The following is a 16711-nucleotide window of genomic DNA, read 5'->3' on the forward strand; positions in this document are numbered from 1 at the left end:
CCTATCCTGCTATTTGTGTTTATTCTTTTAATCACACAGCGATAAGAAACAATAACAATGTGCCTACATAACTGTCAGTTGCAGCCCTAGCATTAGTATTGGTTATAGTCAAATAATGCAGATATATTATATATATATATATATATATATATTGTAATCCCAACAGGCCACCTTGTTTATGGTTAGATTCAGTTTTAGTAGAATATAAAATACATGAATGATGAAATGAGCACATAAAGTGCAGACATACTATAAAATCACAGTTAAAAGACCTGCATCTGATGATCGCAGTGTTCTGGCGGGTGTGTAGTTTATTGAGTCAGCAATGTAGTAATGTATGTAATGTAATAATGGCCACTTCTTGCTAAATTTACATTTCCATGTGATGCTTTTATCCGAGGCGACTCACAATAGGTAAATGAACAGCAGTAGACAGTATTTCATGTACTTAGACACTGTACTTAAGGACAATGTTGAGGTACTTGAGACTAATCCTGCAACTTTATACTGACAAATAAACCGATGAGATAAAAAACCGGACTTGACCAAACAAATCACGGAGCTCTCAGCAGAGGACAGCCGGGGACGCTCCCGCCGATATCAGAGATGTCCCTGCTATGTGTGGGAGGTAAGAGAGGACATTTAAGGGCTATGTTTGATGTATTTAAGTATCACCTGCTGGGGTTTAGCTGCTGTCCTGTGCCTTCTTAAATCATTTGTTTACGTCCCTCACTTCCGTTTCGCTTCTCATTTGCTAGCTGAACAGCTGATCAGAGTGGTTTCTTGGCCCGATAGCTTGTGTCCGACACACGGCCGATTCAACATGTTGAATCGGCCGTGTGTTGACCGTGAAAGGCCAAATAAGGCGTGTCACGGCCGAGGGTTCGGGACACACCAAATTGACTTTGGGCGACAGGGCACGCTTCGTCGTCAGACAACCGAAGACGGCCGATTTCGGCCTGGTGTGTCAGGGCCTTTAAGGTAATTGTTGCGTGAGACATTATATTCAGCAGAAGTCTCCACGTTTGCAGTCAACCAAAGTAGGTTGTAAGTATGCTAACGGACAGAAAAAACACACGACCACATCGCTCAGAGTTTGGCCTGGAGTACGGACCGTTCTGTATCTGCGCATGCTCATTAGCATCACCACGTTTCTTTCACTCAGGCACATTCTGATGATGTCATACACATGAACTGAAACATGACTTTGTTCTTATACAAATATGCTTAACAGTAATCATGGACACCTTTACAATAACCTTATGACCTTCAGGACAAAAATAATGAGAAACAGAATAACAACAACAATAAGGAATTTTGTTATTCATTTTATCTTCAAATATGGGCTTGGATCCTATACATCAACAAGGTTCTCCCAAAGCATGTCATGATTGTAGTCTAAGATGCCTTTAGACATGGACGATAAAAAACACATGTATACTGTGAACATAAAACATGTGTGCCGAGCTCTGTGTCCTCTCATGAAAAAGCGTGTGGCTTTATGTGCCAAAAAACTCCTCTTCTCATTCATATTCATTTAGCTCAGAGGGTGTTACCTTGATGGTGTCACACACATGCAGGTGCAGTTTACTTTTAAACCAGGGTGGCTTTGAACAGTTTTTAAGTAGATAGAAACTATGTTTGCGTGTGTTTTTGACGCACTTAAACCTCAGAAATCGTTTTAATTCTGATATTTGCATGTCACCTGTTTTACCTTTAATGTTGCCTCTCAGTTGAAGGTTAGGAATGTGTATGTGTTTATTAAATAGCTGTTCACGTTCACAAAAACGCAGGTCAGATTACATCTTCGAGTATCCAGCAGAAGGTTCAGTCTAATTTGAACCCAGATTATAGCACACTGAAACTATCTCGTAATGACAGCAAATCTTTTGCACCAAAGGCTTCACTGTGTGGCCACTGCTTTCTCCCAAACATCAGTTTGGACAGCTCAATTATTGCACAAAATGAGGTCAGTGAGAGTATGTCGAGGGGTTTATGCAAGGGTTAGGGCTCCGAACTGCAGAGCAGGATGGGAGGACACTTATGAACGCCTCACATCGCTCCCTTGTGGAGGTGATGGGTTTTCTCTCTGTACACTGAACCAGGGACAGATATAACGGGTTGAGTGCTGAGGTGCTTGCCATTCCGATTCTTACCAGAGAGGATGTTGGAGCTTTCAATTTCTGCAGCACTTTTTCTCGTCACATTTTAATTTAAGTGGCATTTTTTGTTTTTAAAGTGAATATTGACTGTGTTTGTATTTCTTCACAGCCTGCTAATTCTTTGGATTTTGGAGAATTACCTATAGCCAGTCAATTGTAAACTCACAGATTTTTTTACTCTATTATTGCTATCTACAGTAGTAAATCCACATTGAAGATTTTCTGAGCTTTAAGGTTACTTTTCTTTTGCCAGAGTGTGTGGAATATTTCAGTCTTCAGTTTCTAGAAAGGATGGGAGATTGATTTACAAATCCTTGGTAATCCTTGATGAATATGTGTTAAGACTCATCAAACCTCACCCTGCGTTTTAACACCTGAGGACGCAAGGAACACTTTTCTACTTAGACCCCAAGTGACTGTTTAAGTTATTGCATGAGTGCAAACCCCTGACGCATCTACAGAGGACAAGACTGCTACAATGGAGAGTATTTCAAATGAAAGTGACTTTTGGCAAGTTAACGATTCCTGGAGGAACTCAAGTATCGTTAACGGGACCGGTTTGTTGAATAAGACGAACCCTCTGAAGCGGAATGAAGAGGTGGCGAAGGTGGAGGTGACTGTGCTCGCCCTGGTGCTGTTTCTGGCGCTGGCGGGGAACCTGTGCGTCCTGCTGGCCATCCACACTACCAAACACAGCCAGTCCCGCATGTATTACTTCATGAAGCACCTGAGCATCGCCGATCTAGTTGTGGCGATATTTCAAGTTCTCCCTCAACTTATCTGGGACATTACATTTCGGTTCTATGGACCGGACGTTTTGTGCAGGTTAGTGAAATACCTACAGGTCGTTGGGATGTTCGCGTCCACTTACATGTTAGTTTTGATGTCCGTAGACAGGTGTTTGGCAATTTGCCAGCCTCTCCGTTCTTTGCACAGGAGAAAAGACCGTTTTTATGTCATTGTTTCCTGGGTCATAAGCTTGATCTTCAGTATCCCGCAGATGTTCATTTTCTCCCTGATCGAGGTTGGCTCGGCTGGATCCGGAGTGTATGACTGCTGGGGCGACTTCGTAAAGCCTTGGGGTGCCAAAGCTTACATCACATGGATCAGCCTCACCATATATATCATCCCGGTGGCAATACTGAGCATTTGCTACGGGTTAATAAGCTTCAAAATATGGCAAAACTTTAAACTGAAAACCAGGCGCGAGCAGTGTATAAGCCTGACGCCCAAAGCCTCCAAATGCAACACACTGGCCCGCGTGAGCAGCGTTAAGCTCATCTCCAAGGCGAAGATAACCACCGTGAAAATGACTTTTGTGATCGTTTTGGCTTATATCGTCTGCTGGACACCCTTTTTCTCTGTTCAGATGTGGTCTGCGTGGGATCCAGCTGCGCCCCGTGAGGGTAGGTTGATTTTGAGTGTGTGCCATGCTGCGAGTTATTACGCATTTACAATGATTAAAACCCTAACACAGTATTCATATGTTCAACCCTTTTGCACATTTTCCTGGCGATATTGCCAATTGGTAATGAATGGATATCCGTGAGGCATATCAATATTGCTGTGCGCAACAGAGCTCTTTACGCACGAGGATACCAACGCTTGCGTATCCATGAAACAAACATAGAACACCAAACCCAATCTTTGAGATGTGTTTATTTTGCTTTCCTCATTCATATTAATAAAGCACTATGGTTTAATGGCTGACTCACGGAGAGCCTGGTTCTGCCGTTTTAGTGTCAGGGTAAATAACGCAGCCAAACCATAAAAGTGAAATACATTTTCTACTACTTAACATGTCAGATTTTATAGCAAAGGATTTGGATTTTGTTTAAATAAGGCATTTTAAAGTTTGTAAATGTCAGGATTTTTAATCAAAAACACATCCTTATCCCACAGTTCTTATTATACAGTCCCTGTCCCCTCACCACCAACATTTGAAACAGATCATTAGAACACGGGGTCATTTTACATCAGAAATGCATAGCAGGAGCAACATGTTTTATATGTCATAATAAATAATAATTCTCATGATAAAAACAATTGGGTAGGGCCTTTAAAGTGCAAAAATCAGTATGCATTACTTGACGAGTTTCCTTTGACGCTCCTCGACCTGCAGAGACCGACTGAAGGCTAATCATTGATCAAATTATTGTGCGCCTACACGCGCCAAAGAGCTCTGTGCCTGCAAGGCACGTTGGAGTGTGTCGTTGACATTTAACCACAATAGGTCACTTAGCAGCCATGTATATGGTCCCTACATTTATCGACAGGCTGGCACATGGCCACACCCATTTACCAAAAGAAGATTTAATATGCCAATAATCACAAGTTATTTGGACTCTGCCTCTTTCTCCTTCTATATTTCCATTACATTTCAATATAACTAAATAAAAGGCGCCATTAAAGTAAAAGACTTGTCAAAGTGTTTAATATTACATGTGTTTTCATTTGTCTGTATGATCTAAGGGGATTTCTGGGCAGTACAGCTTTTAATATGAGATGTCTGCATGTCCTCAAAGACATTACAAACCTTGTATTTTCCAAGACAAAACATTTAAAAAGAGAAACATGTTCTACAAAGACAGACTTAAATAGGCCTACATGTAGGGAATAGGAAGTTTCAGGATGAGTGAAGAGTAAATAGATGTTTGTGTTTCAGGCCTCTGGTCTTTTCTTTGCCTCTGTGGGTTTGTGTTTAAGGCTCCAGCTGAATGGTTGTGTCGCTGTCATCCTCATCAAGTGACATTGTTCATTTGAGCTCTTTACACTCTGGGGCTAAACAGTTGCTCTTAGTTGTCACTCAGTTCTCCAACACTGAGGTAAATTGCTATAAATGGCTTTGTTGCTAAACCTCTCAGTGATATTTACAGTGCTGGAAAAAATAGCAGCAAAGGTGCTCTGTCCCTTGAATGGAAAATAAAGTGATGAATTCATTTTCTGTTGCAGAGCATGGCTCAGTGCAGGGCGGAGGCTGATGTCTGATGGCTGTCGTCCACGTGAACACTTCTTCAGAAAGGCTAGAATTGGCAGTGACACGTTGCCAGTGTTTGTGTAAAAAAGATAGGCGGCAGTGTCTCCTGTGTGTGTGCAGATAGAGTGGCCATTAGGTGAGCCCAGACTGCAAAGCTTTGAATCCCTCGCTAAGGGAAGACCCTGTACCCTGCAAACGTGTTTCAAACATTCACTAATGTTAAAAGGAAACAGTATCAGCATCAGGTTAAGTAAGATGTTGTTGTTGCAGTAAATTGCCGTTAATGTAGTCATTAAGGTTGTTTGAATGTGTTTTGAATTTGAATGGGGCATCTGGAAACAGTTGTAGTGAAATATTAGCAGCCAGTGAGGAGCGTAAACAGTAAACTCATTATTAATGTGTAATCTTTGCTAAGTCAACCTGCAGTGATATAGCAAATATTTAAATAGCACCTCAAACAAAGATTATGATAATGCTTAGGTCATTCACTTATAATCCTCCACCATGGAACATATCCATAGCATGTTGTTTGCACATTGTGCGAAGCAAAAACATAATTGGATATCTAAAGTTAAATTAATTTTCATGGTGCAGAAAAGTACATTATTTCAGCATGTTTGTGAGTTATTGGCAGCATTATACAAATAATTAGAATAGTTTGCTCTGAGATATACTTAATAAAGACATCTTTTTATTTTCACCATCAAACAAGCTGACATTTCAATATAAGTGCAAAATTGCTTCTTAAAGGTTGCTGTGTGTGTTTGAAAGGCAACAGAAAAAGGATGTGTAGGAGCAGTTTATGTACTTATATGCAGACTACCACACTTTCTCCACACTGTTCCCCATTTACCAAAGTAATCATGTGATCATTGATTTCGTAAACCCTGGTACAGTCAACAACACTTTTGTTCAAATGTATAGTTTGACATTTATTAAAATGTGCTTTTTCAGATACTTAGATAAGAAGCTGACTTGCTCTGTCATAACATATTTCTCCTTAATTGGCCCAGAAACAGTCCATCACGTAGTTCCACATAAAATGGGAAATACTACATTTTACACTCTAATTTTTGTACATATAAAAAAATATTTTAAATGCTTTTATCAGTAAAATATTTGTTTACCTTTGCACAGGGCCTAGATAGCTTTTCCCAAGCTACGCTAAATGATTTCTTGTGGTAGCTTCATTTTTACTTTACAGATGTCCCAGTGGCATCTTGTATATAATCTCATTTGTACTACTTTAACCACAATTTGATCAGCTTTGTAGCACACACAAGTTTGAAACTCAAATACAATTTCCCATTGAGACAATAAGTGCATGTTTTAAATGATTGAACAAAGAGCCAAATTGCTTTGTCAAAGTTCCAACAAAACTTCTGTTTTACTGTGAAAGAGCCAGTACTGTCACAGAAGGGACATTTCCATTTTTAGCAACCCACTCATCAATATGATTTTTGGAAATGTCATTGTCCCATCCTTCCAATCTTTTTGACGTCAGTAGCGCCTGTTATTTTTACATTGACCGACAGATTATCTTGAGGACAAAAACACCTGAAGGTTTTGCTCTGACTCAGACACAAACACAACCTCCCAAAAATTGTATCGACGTGAACATCTACCCCCCGCTGAGCCTGGTGCCCTCGGTTGCTGACTCAGACTCACGTATTGATCTGTGTTAAGTACTTAATGGACACAAAGCCCAGTGTTCAATGTCCAAGTGTAAATGTCAGTTTGTATACACAGTTTTGTCTTTGCTAGCAGCAAGAAAAGCAAGGCAGGGTCTTAGTTACATAAAGCCCTCTGAAAGCAATTTTACTCATAAATATCACTTGATGTTTGAATGGAAATGTGATTACTGCACTGCATTTACCATCAGGGAACAAGAATTACCACTAAGTGTCCTTGTTAATGACTTGCTGAAGTGTCTTTAGGGGCTGCTCAGTATCAGCTCTGACAGTAAGACAGATGTACCACCCAGGGGAAGATAATTCTGCCTTTTCACTTGCTGTGCGAATCATCACTCTCGTGAAAGACACAGAATTAATTCAGTAAAGTCTTTGTCTCGATAGTTCTTTCTATTATTCAAATTGGATCCCTGCTTTGCTCTCATCCACCCCGATAAGAAGTCTTGATAATCAGCAGTTTCCAATGAAGCATGGTTCCTCCTCTCTCTCAGCAGCATAGTCTGTAATAGAGCAGGTTAACCCATGGCTCACAGGTTACATATGTCTAATAGCAGCTGCTAAAACACCTTTTTTAGCTTGCCATTTTGTAGAATGTTTCATTCATTTGGATTTTATTGCTCAGGTTAAAATATATATTTAGTATATCTAATACATTTTACTGCCATTTTCATACATAAACCCATGACAAAATAGCTGAAGGGTATTTATATCATCTGCACTGAGTTAAACTCGTAGTCTCATAAATCCATCCCCTAATGGCTGATGATAAATTCTTATTAATCATGCATCTGACTTTCGTGCCCTTACAGAGATAATTTACACTGAGACATTTTGTTGGAGCTCAGGGACATTAAACCGTTGTCTTTAGCGACAACATGAGAATAGCAGGAGCACAGATGGATTACCAATCAGTAAGAAGAGGCTAAATACAGAATACGAGCCAAATACATGGATGTGGTGTGATCAACATTTCCGTCTCTCGCAGTCTAACCTTGAAAGTGTTTTTGAAGGAATTTGCTTTGTTTTCGAAATGCATTGCTTTCTGGCTTGATTGAACATATTTCCATTGACATCATCTTGTGTTTATTTCTCACGCTTGAGCTGAAAGTATTATGACACTCCTATGCCTTCTCAATGTCTGATTCCAAAGACTGAGAACTGGTTTTACATTGGCAGATTACGGTATTCATGTTAGCATGAGCTAATGTCAGCAAGCTAAAATGCTGGGCAACATGTGACCTGACATTTTTTTCTAGATTAAAAGCAGTACATTAATTAAGATTTGTATGATTCATCCTAAAGGTGGGCATAGATTTCTGTACCTTAGTTCAAACCAAACCACTCAATAGTTGTCAAGGCTCAGGTGAATGCCACCGTTATTGAAATTCAATCCCTGGGGACCATGGGTTTATGTTTCAAAACAATTCACATAGCAGTTAATATATTGCAATCTGGAAAATAGTATTACACTGATCAACCAACAATGCCTTCTCTACAGCCATGGATCAAAAAGCATCACAAGTAAAACTCAATGCTAGCCACTAACACCTTTTTTTCTTTCACAGAGTAAATTAAATTTGTCAGTAACTTGTCTCTCCCTAATCTCCTGCAGCCATGCCCTTCATCATCTCCATGCTTCTGGCCAGCCTCAACAGCTGCTGTAACCCCTGGATCTACATGTGCTTCGCCGGGCATCTGTTCCAGGATCTCAGGCAGAACTTCCTGTGCTGTTCCACACGCTACCTCAAGTCCTCCCAGCGTGACTTTGACTGCAGTCACAAGAGCAACTCCTCCACCTTTGTCATTAAAAGCACCAGCAGCCAGAGGAGCATCACACAGACATCCTCCACATAAGCCCGTTTTCCCTTCTCTCTCTAGCCTTCCTCTCAAACACCTGCGTCATATCTAGCAGTTCAACTCCTTCAGATACACCTCGCAAGTTCAAGCCCTGAAGGAAAAAACAAACGAAAAAGATCTTAATCGTTTTATTAACAGTACTTCAGAAGTGGAATTGTGAGATAGAAATATGTACAGAAAATGGGTAATGGTGTGGTATTTCTTGTTCATAAAGACGAATAAGATAATCACAGACCAAGCTGAGCAATCACTTGACTTTTGTTTTTATATTATTCTTGTTTGAGATGTGTGTACAGTGAAGAGAAAGTAAAGGCAAAGAGAATATTTTGTAAGCACTGTAAACATTATTGATTCAGTTGCAAAGCTTGTGGATCCTGCTGTCTGTGTTATGGTGAAATTGACTATCTATTCTAAATATTGTGAACTACTTTGTAACATTTACAGTGGACTGCATACATCTATGCTTACTTACTGTACTTGATATGTTGTTAGTTGTGAAATGTCATGTCTTTCCCTGGTAAAAAGAAAAGAAAAACCGCTTGAAAAATAAATAAAGAGCGAAAGCAGCACAAATGCACACACAGCTTTATTATTTATACCTTGCTGATGATCCTTAGGAGCACCTACGGCCTCTTGAAAGCCTTGGCAAGGTTGCTGGAATTGTACTAGAGGGATGTTTGTTGACACAGAATCAATAACGTCACTGTGTTTCTGCACAGTTTTGGCAGCACATTGAAACTTCCTGTTTAGCTTCAGCTCAAAATGCATTATTGGGTTGAGATCGGGAGCACGTGCACACCAGGGGAGTGAACTAAAGTAACACCTTGTTTTGAACACATTTTGGGTCAACAATCAACGGTGCAATATCCCGCAGGAAGCGCCAATAAACGTAAACTGTGGCCATGAGCTCCCTATCGCATTCTCTGTTGAAAAGCTCATTTAGCATGAGGCTGTTTTTTGTCAGTTTGTCATATATTAATGTAAAAGTTTCAAATGTAAGAGCCATCCAGGATAAGATCCATTTCCAGCACATTGATTATCCCTGTCAATAGTTAGAAATGACCAGATAAAAGCTAACTTTGTCAATAAAAACAATCCAACTCTATATCTCTGAAGTAAATCATGTTTATACAGGTTAGCTGGCGGGTATTTCACTGCATTACACTGTATCGTTGCTTTGATTTTATAATTGCATTGTCTACGTTTTAGAGCTTATCAATAAACTAAAATAGAAATTATTTTAAAAAAAATTAAGTAATATTTAGGGGGGGGGGGGGGTTATCCTAAGAATGTGACTTTCCCTAAGATAATGAAGCACAAGAGGAGAGTCTTGTTTCAGGAGAAATTCTGTAAAGAACATTAATCATCCATCTAAATATTGTGTATAGTTACATATTTTAAACCATCAATATGGTATTATAATGATCATGTATACATTACTGCATTATTAATATTATATTATATTAATTAGTAAACATGTTTTCATTTTAATGTAATAGTTTGATAATAGTAGTATAACTAATAACTGAATTGGTCATTTATTCTCCATTTACCGATTATTTATGATTGTTATTATAAACAGTTACTTATACTAAAGACCTAACAGAGTTTACCTTTGCTTTGAACTTCATTACCAAATATATTTATTTTCATTTTTAAATCTCCCACAATGTGTGGAGGACCATTTTTATTAACAGTATGTTTGTAATTGCTCATGTTTAATTAATCATTTCCAAAATAGGCCAAAATATACATTTAAATTGTAATTGTGGAGAATGTGTTTTTTTCTTGGCTGCATTTTTAGTCTGCATATTGACTTTCTCTGTATTGGCCAATAAATCACTGTTGCTTCTTGTTGACACAATCCTTCATCAGACTTGCTTTAACACGGTGTGATGGCTGTGCACATATTATCTCTAGCAGTGAATTTCCAGATGCAGTAAAGGACCAGGATGTGTTGGCCAGAAGAACACGAACAAAGAAGGGTGTGGTGACACCAGAGAGACTCTGTGAAAGAGACACAACAGCAGCCTCTAGTGGTCACAGCTCCCAGGTCACTGTCAAAAAACAATCACTGAAACGCAGTTAAGATGGTTGGTGAATCTTAAAAATGTATTTCTCCAGCCTCTCACATTGACCTGAAATAACACACATAATATACTTTCAAGCAAACGGTGAACCAGTGATGCAATACACTTATTATAAGGACAGTTTCATCAATTGTGAAGTAGATAAGTTCCAGCCCATGTATAATTAACCTTTCTCAACTAGAGGTGCACAATAGCAGCAAAGGCCTTATACTTTATACATAATTAATAAAACACTGTTGAAAAATACAATTCCCTCCTTACTTTACTCCACCAGTAGTTAATTGCATACTTGTTAACAGACGTGACTGAAATGTGGAGCAGTTAAATATTCCACTAATCTCACGCTTCGGTAAAGGACGTAGTTTATCTGCATGGTTGGTTCAACATATTTCTTACATTAAACAAGAAAGTTAGTTTCTGTGGAGTCATCACACATGACAAAATAATCTTTCTGTTAGAGCTCTTTAAATAAGGTCATTATACCAAATCCAATTACATTAATATAGAGTTAAACTTTACCAGGCACATACAGCATCAATACAATATTTAATAATGGCAAAATGTAATGCATACATGGAGCATTGTCCACAGGTGGAGCAATGTTGGGGGGTTTATATCATCTGTTGAATGTCTTTGGCTTTTTGTGACACAAATACATGATTACAGACAGATCCTGGTCATGGCAGGCAGTCCTCTCCTCCCTCAGTGAGACGCACTGAGCCCTGCAGGAGTGCCAGAGCTGTCACAGAACCACGCTGCCTGCTGCAGCTGTCACTGGGCTTCTGGTGGCAATAAACAAGGCATATCAGGACCCAGCTTGAGGATGGGTGGGTGGGGAACGGCATGTTATGAAGGAAGGAGGAGGAGTATGAGGGACTGAGACGCCTGGACTGAACTTCTGGTGTATAAAAAGATACCGCACTTCATCCGATCATACTATAAACACTACAGTGTGAGTTTTTAGACTTCTTTGCGCACTGCAACGCGCACACTGCTGAAGACCTTGCCCAGGGCTTCAAAGAAGGGATCACAGAAGGTCTGGATGCAGAGGGAGTAGATGCGGCTGATGCACTGTGACTCGATCAGGCAGCTCTTGATGCAGGGAACCACGGCCCAGATGTGGCAGAAGGAGATGCAAGCGAACAGGAAGCCCCACAGAAGAGCAACAGGGATGCCAAAGACAGCAGACAGGATGCGGTAGCACCAGTACTTGGACACAGTAAAGGTGGTGTAGCTGAGTTTCCAAACCCCATCCAGGCTGTGTGTCCCGTCAGGCTCTGCAATGACATCCTCAAAGTCCACCTAAAAGGGACATTTAAAAAGGGGCTTTCATTACGACACATCCCTGAGTGCACACCACTTTTTCCTCTCCCTTTAAACAGAGCTCTTTGGGCTCTGAATATCTGAAGTGCAAAGATAGACGTGTGAAAGCTGCAGAGTGTTAGGGTCAAATTTATGCAGAAAAAACAATTATGTGTCGAAAAATTCCCTAAATGTCATGGCAAAGTTATGGAGTGGCTTTTAACACTGATCACAATCACTTCTAAAAGCTCTCTTCCAACCTACTTCTTAGTAACTGAAGTTCACCTCATGTAAAATGCATGAGAGCAACTGTACAATCGTCTAATCTGTTTTCAGTGTGTGTCACCTTCCCCTTTAGAAAAGCTTTCCAAGATTAGACTCATATATGAAATGCAAATCAACCTAATCATGACAGACAGACACACAGTTCTAAAACCTTTTGTTTTCTTTCAGAGCTCTGGAGTCTGGATACCATCGGTTGTGCGTTTCCTGTAGATAGCCGCCCGAGATCATCCTCTGAATAAATGGCTGAACATGCACTGTTTTATATTTTCTCAGTCAGCTCTGGCCTCGTTCAGCTCTTAGAAGAATTACTGGAGTTACATTCAGCATAAGAACAGTCAGTGTCCTTTGGAAACAATAAATGGACACCCTAAGCTTGCAAATGTCCAGAAAGGTTCCTGACTAATGAGGTTGAAGGTTTCAATTAGAATTACTTTATTTGAAAATGTACGCAGAAAATGACTGCGTGAATAAAACGTGTAAATGCTAAAGACCAGACTATTAGCAGTAAGTTTAAAACACTTTCCAGCTCAAAACAGACATGCAAATCAGTTCAAACTAAGTAATGCAGATACTGAACATATACTCTGCTAATAACGTGTAATTAACCATCTTCATTGACCATAAACCCCTTGCAGTCATAACAAATAATGACATTTGAGTTTTTTTTCTTAGTGATTTTTTTTTCTTGCGATAACAGGGCAACGATCACAGGATAAACAGTAGTCAAAACGTAATGAATCACAGGCACAGTGTATCAGTTTCACACACTTCTACCCCATTCCCAAAATAAACTTGAATGGGTTCTGCCCAGGCAACAGGAAAAGCTCTTGATCTATTTAGGGATTTTCCAGATAGTATAGTAATCTTTTCTCCTGTCTTTGTCTCTACTTCATTAATTTGATCTCCTCAGATAACAGGTTATGTTCCTAATCTTCTCTGTGACAGGGTGGTGTCTCCATGCTGCACAAACCTTCACCACGTCTTCATTGATCTGCTTGGGGTCTCTGTTGATCAGATCAATCTCCTTGGTGTGGCTGTCCTTCACAATCTTTTCCTCGTTGGTGTTGTACTGGTACTGATCCGCCATGGTGGGGCCGGAGAAGGTGAGAGTAAACCTTCCTGGATCAAACTGCACAGAGCCTCGGTTCACGTCTGCACCCCTGTATCACCACTGTGAGTGACGCTCCCTCTGGCATGCCAGTTGACAGCTGCTGAGGACGCCCTGGCAAAAATGGAGGCTTGACCCCCGCCCTGCATACACACAGGCCCCCACACACAGACAGTGGAAACACACACACGGTAATGCACACACATAGAAAAGGCATGCCTTAAAGGAGCACCCAGGGTTGTGTCATATTTCACATAGGGCTGTGGGGCTCACTGGGAAGGGTTTACACAGTGGCACGAACTTCCACCACAGAGTGAGGCAGTGAGCACAAACACACCCTGCTGCTTGGGCTTCGCTTAGGACACAGTTTTACATCCTAATACTGAAGCTATTTTGAAAAGGAAAACGTTTTTACGTGTTTCAAACTACATTCCACAACAAAAGAGGGATCAAAAGTGTACTACTTAACACAAGTGTGAGGATAATAGTACTAAATGTTGTACTATCATTTGTCATTCAGAAGAAAAAATGTGATTCACATTTATTGGCACTTTGCTGAAGTTTTATGTATCAATTCAACACCTTCATCATGTGTGAAACTGTACGTCAGGTGGTGCGGTGGTTAGTAGATGCCACATTGTTGACATTGTGCCAGTTTGAAAAACTCTACTGTACCTCCTCTGTCACTGTAACCGTAGAGTTGACACTTCATAGAGTAAAAATACTGCCACACCGAGTATGTAAATATCAGTTTTCTGATGGTTTTGTTTAGGATAAATGCGTGTAATGCATACCTTATATTTACAGAGGCAAACGCAATGACCCCTCACATGTTCATATAACATTTTTTGCTTTTTATACATTTCATAGTCTATGCACTAGAGAGTTCTCAGAAGGTGTGTCCTGAGTCTCCTATGACGTACAATTCCGATTTAAGGTAGGGCTAAAAACGTAAAATCCAACAGTCCCTAAAATAAACTCTGATTCAGTCTTGCTTAAGCTGTGCAGTTGTTGCTATCACTCATACAGAATGTAGCTTCCTATATTAGCAGGTTGCATAAACAAACAAACTCATACAGCATGGTGCTGCCAAAAAGAGGGGGAAGAGGAGGAGGCTCCTTTGAAAACTGCTAAAAGGTCTCACAGCAACCTTAGCTCTCCCTAGTTGCTATCTCAATCAGTGGGGTGTAAGAACAGGACAGGAAGCGTGACTTCGGAGCATGGATTGCTATTTCTTCTCCGGGTTCCCAGGTGGCAGAGACAGGGACGAGGAAGGAGGGGTGGAATGGGATCTGAGTGCATGTGATCGAGAGCCAACCCAATTAGAGGAGTATTCTTGGCGTGGCAATGGAGAGAGTTGAGTCCAGTTAGGCATGGAGGTAGAGTGACAGAAATAGCTCAGCAGAGAGTCGTGGTGGGCATACCTCTGACTATATGGGTGTCAATGCAATCAGCTGAGACTGCACTGGCTCCTGTCTTTCATTTAATGCAGACAGACAGACCTAAATTTAGAGTCCTATAGAATGTAATGGTGAGAGTGGGTATCAGTTACTCGGGTTAGTTTAATGAACAGTGCTGGATGTGTTACTTGACGCATACAACATGTGTTTTTAATATCAACTACACTTTCAAACATAGTATTTGTTATAAGCCTTGATTCCAGAGATCTGTTTTATGTCACATGACCTTTACAAAATCTGCAAATTTAAAAACTGTGTTAAAAAGGCAAGTTGTAATTTTACGGGATGTTATGTGTGTGTGATTATGTTTTGTGTGTTGAATTTTAGAAGTGTCCTATTGGAGCCTCCGGTTGTTGCCTAGCAACCTCTATGACAACAAGATTCAACAGACCGTGCCCCTGTCCAAGAAATACCTTTAGATCCCCCGTTGTAAAAATTCTCACTTTTGCATGATCATGAGTGGCCAATATGTTTTTCGTTCATCACTCCTTCATAAATCAATACATTTTCCATCAATCATTGTCATTACTACTTGATTTATTTTAATTGTGCCCCATGAAGCTCTTTGTAAAAGTATTTGTAAGTCTTAACCTGTTAAGCCCCAAAGCCCCCGTCGGCAGGTATTTTTTTTATTTTTTTATTTTTTATTTTTTTATTTTTTTTCTTTGGATGGAATGAATACCTATGGTGATAATTCAATGTAATACATACTTTTTATAGTCTGGTACCTGAAAAAGGTCAAATGGCACAGATGGAACCAGATGTACCCAAATGTGCCGAAAGCTTATTCCGCCTGGAACCTTTTTTTGCTAAACCTCTCTAAAAAGGTAAAATGTAACTTATTTTGCATCAATCTTGATACAGGGTACTTATTATATGTTATAGTTTGGATTCCTAAAGCTTTTAGTCTACCATCCCATCATTCAAGGGTGGTTTTCACTATAAGTAATGTTTTTTCTTTAGGCGGAGGTAAGAATTTACCTTTTTTTACTATGTGTTCCATCTGAATTTACTCTAACTGAGAAAAATGTATATTGATTCTGACACTTCTACATCCAACTCACAGATGTAACCTTGCTTTGATAAAAGAAATTATTCATATAACCCTTTTAGAAGTGAAGTTGTAGTCATTTGTTTTGGGCATGTCATTTTCGAGCCTGAAACCTGAAAAACAGGCTCGGGGCTTAACAGGCTAATTAGTTAGTGACACTAGCTGCATGCTGTATTTTGCATTTATATTATATAAATGTATAATAATGTGCCAGAAAACTAATACCAAATAATGTGATAAAGTCCTCTTTGATATGGGACAATAAGTATTTTAACTGAATTCAAGAAAACATTCTGAAATGTCAACTTTATCGCAATACACATCAAAATAGTAAACACAATCAAGAAACGAAACGTAATTTAATGGAATTCATGATTGGTGTGATTTTCAACATATTTATGATCCCACATCATCAAATAATTCTTAAAAATAAAAGAAACTTCATCCTGAGACTCTCAGCTTTATCATTTTGTTATATGGGATTTGTTTGCTGTTTATTTCTGAAATTGAGCATTAGAAAGTTTTAGTACCAATCACCCCACATAACCTATTAACACATGGTTGATCATATTCTATCTTAGAGGCACCTCTATGCATCACACAATCACATTATTCAAAAAAGGTACACATTAAAACTTTTGCATGGCAAATACCATGCCAGGTGAGCCATAATACAAAATAATCATTGACTAATAATCATGATGTAGCTTTATCATTTACACATTTTT

At 39.6% G+C, this 16711-nt stretch overlaps 2 protein-coding genes across 2 annotated transcripts; one reads left to right on the forward strand and one right to left on the reverse strand.

The window, feature by feature from the left end:
• The first annotated feature begins 2396 nt into the window (after positions 1 to 2396).
• On the forward strand, positions 2397 to 9856 carry oxtr (oxytocin receptor). Its single transcript, XM_034138630.1, has 2 exons — positions 2397 to 3568; positions 8443 to 9856. Exons 1-2 carry the CDS (start codon positions 2641 to 2643, stop codon positions 8682 to 8684), a joined length of 1170 nt encoding a protein of 389 aa, XP_033994521.1. The 5' UTR covers positions 2397 to 2640; the 3' UTR covers positions 8685 to 9856.
• Positions 9857 to 10772: 916 nt separating this feature from the next.
• On the reverse strand, positions 10773 to 13607 carry cav3 (caveolin 3). The gene is made up of 2 exons (XM_034138633.1): positions 13335 to 13607; positions 10773 to 12079 (listed from the first exon to the last, which is right to left on the reverse strand). Exons 1-2 carry the CDS (start codon positions 13449 to 13451, stop codon positions 11738 to 11740), a joined length of 459 nt encoding a protein of 152 aa, XP_033994524.1. The 5' UTR covers positions 13452 to 13607; the 3' UTR covers positions 10773 to 11737.
• Between the last annotated feature and the right edge of the window lie 3104 nt (positions 13608 to 16711).

The sequence above is a fragment of the Trematomus bernacchii genome, unplaced genomic scaffold, assembly GCF_902827165.1.
Source record: "Trematomus bernacchii unplaced genomic scaffold, fTreBer1.1, whole genome shotgun sequence".
In the NCBI taxonomy this organism is placed as follows: domain Eukaryota; kingdom Metazoa; phylum Chordata; class Actinopteri; order Perciformes; family Nototheniidae; genus Trematomus; species Trematomus bernacchii.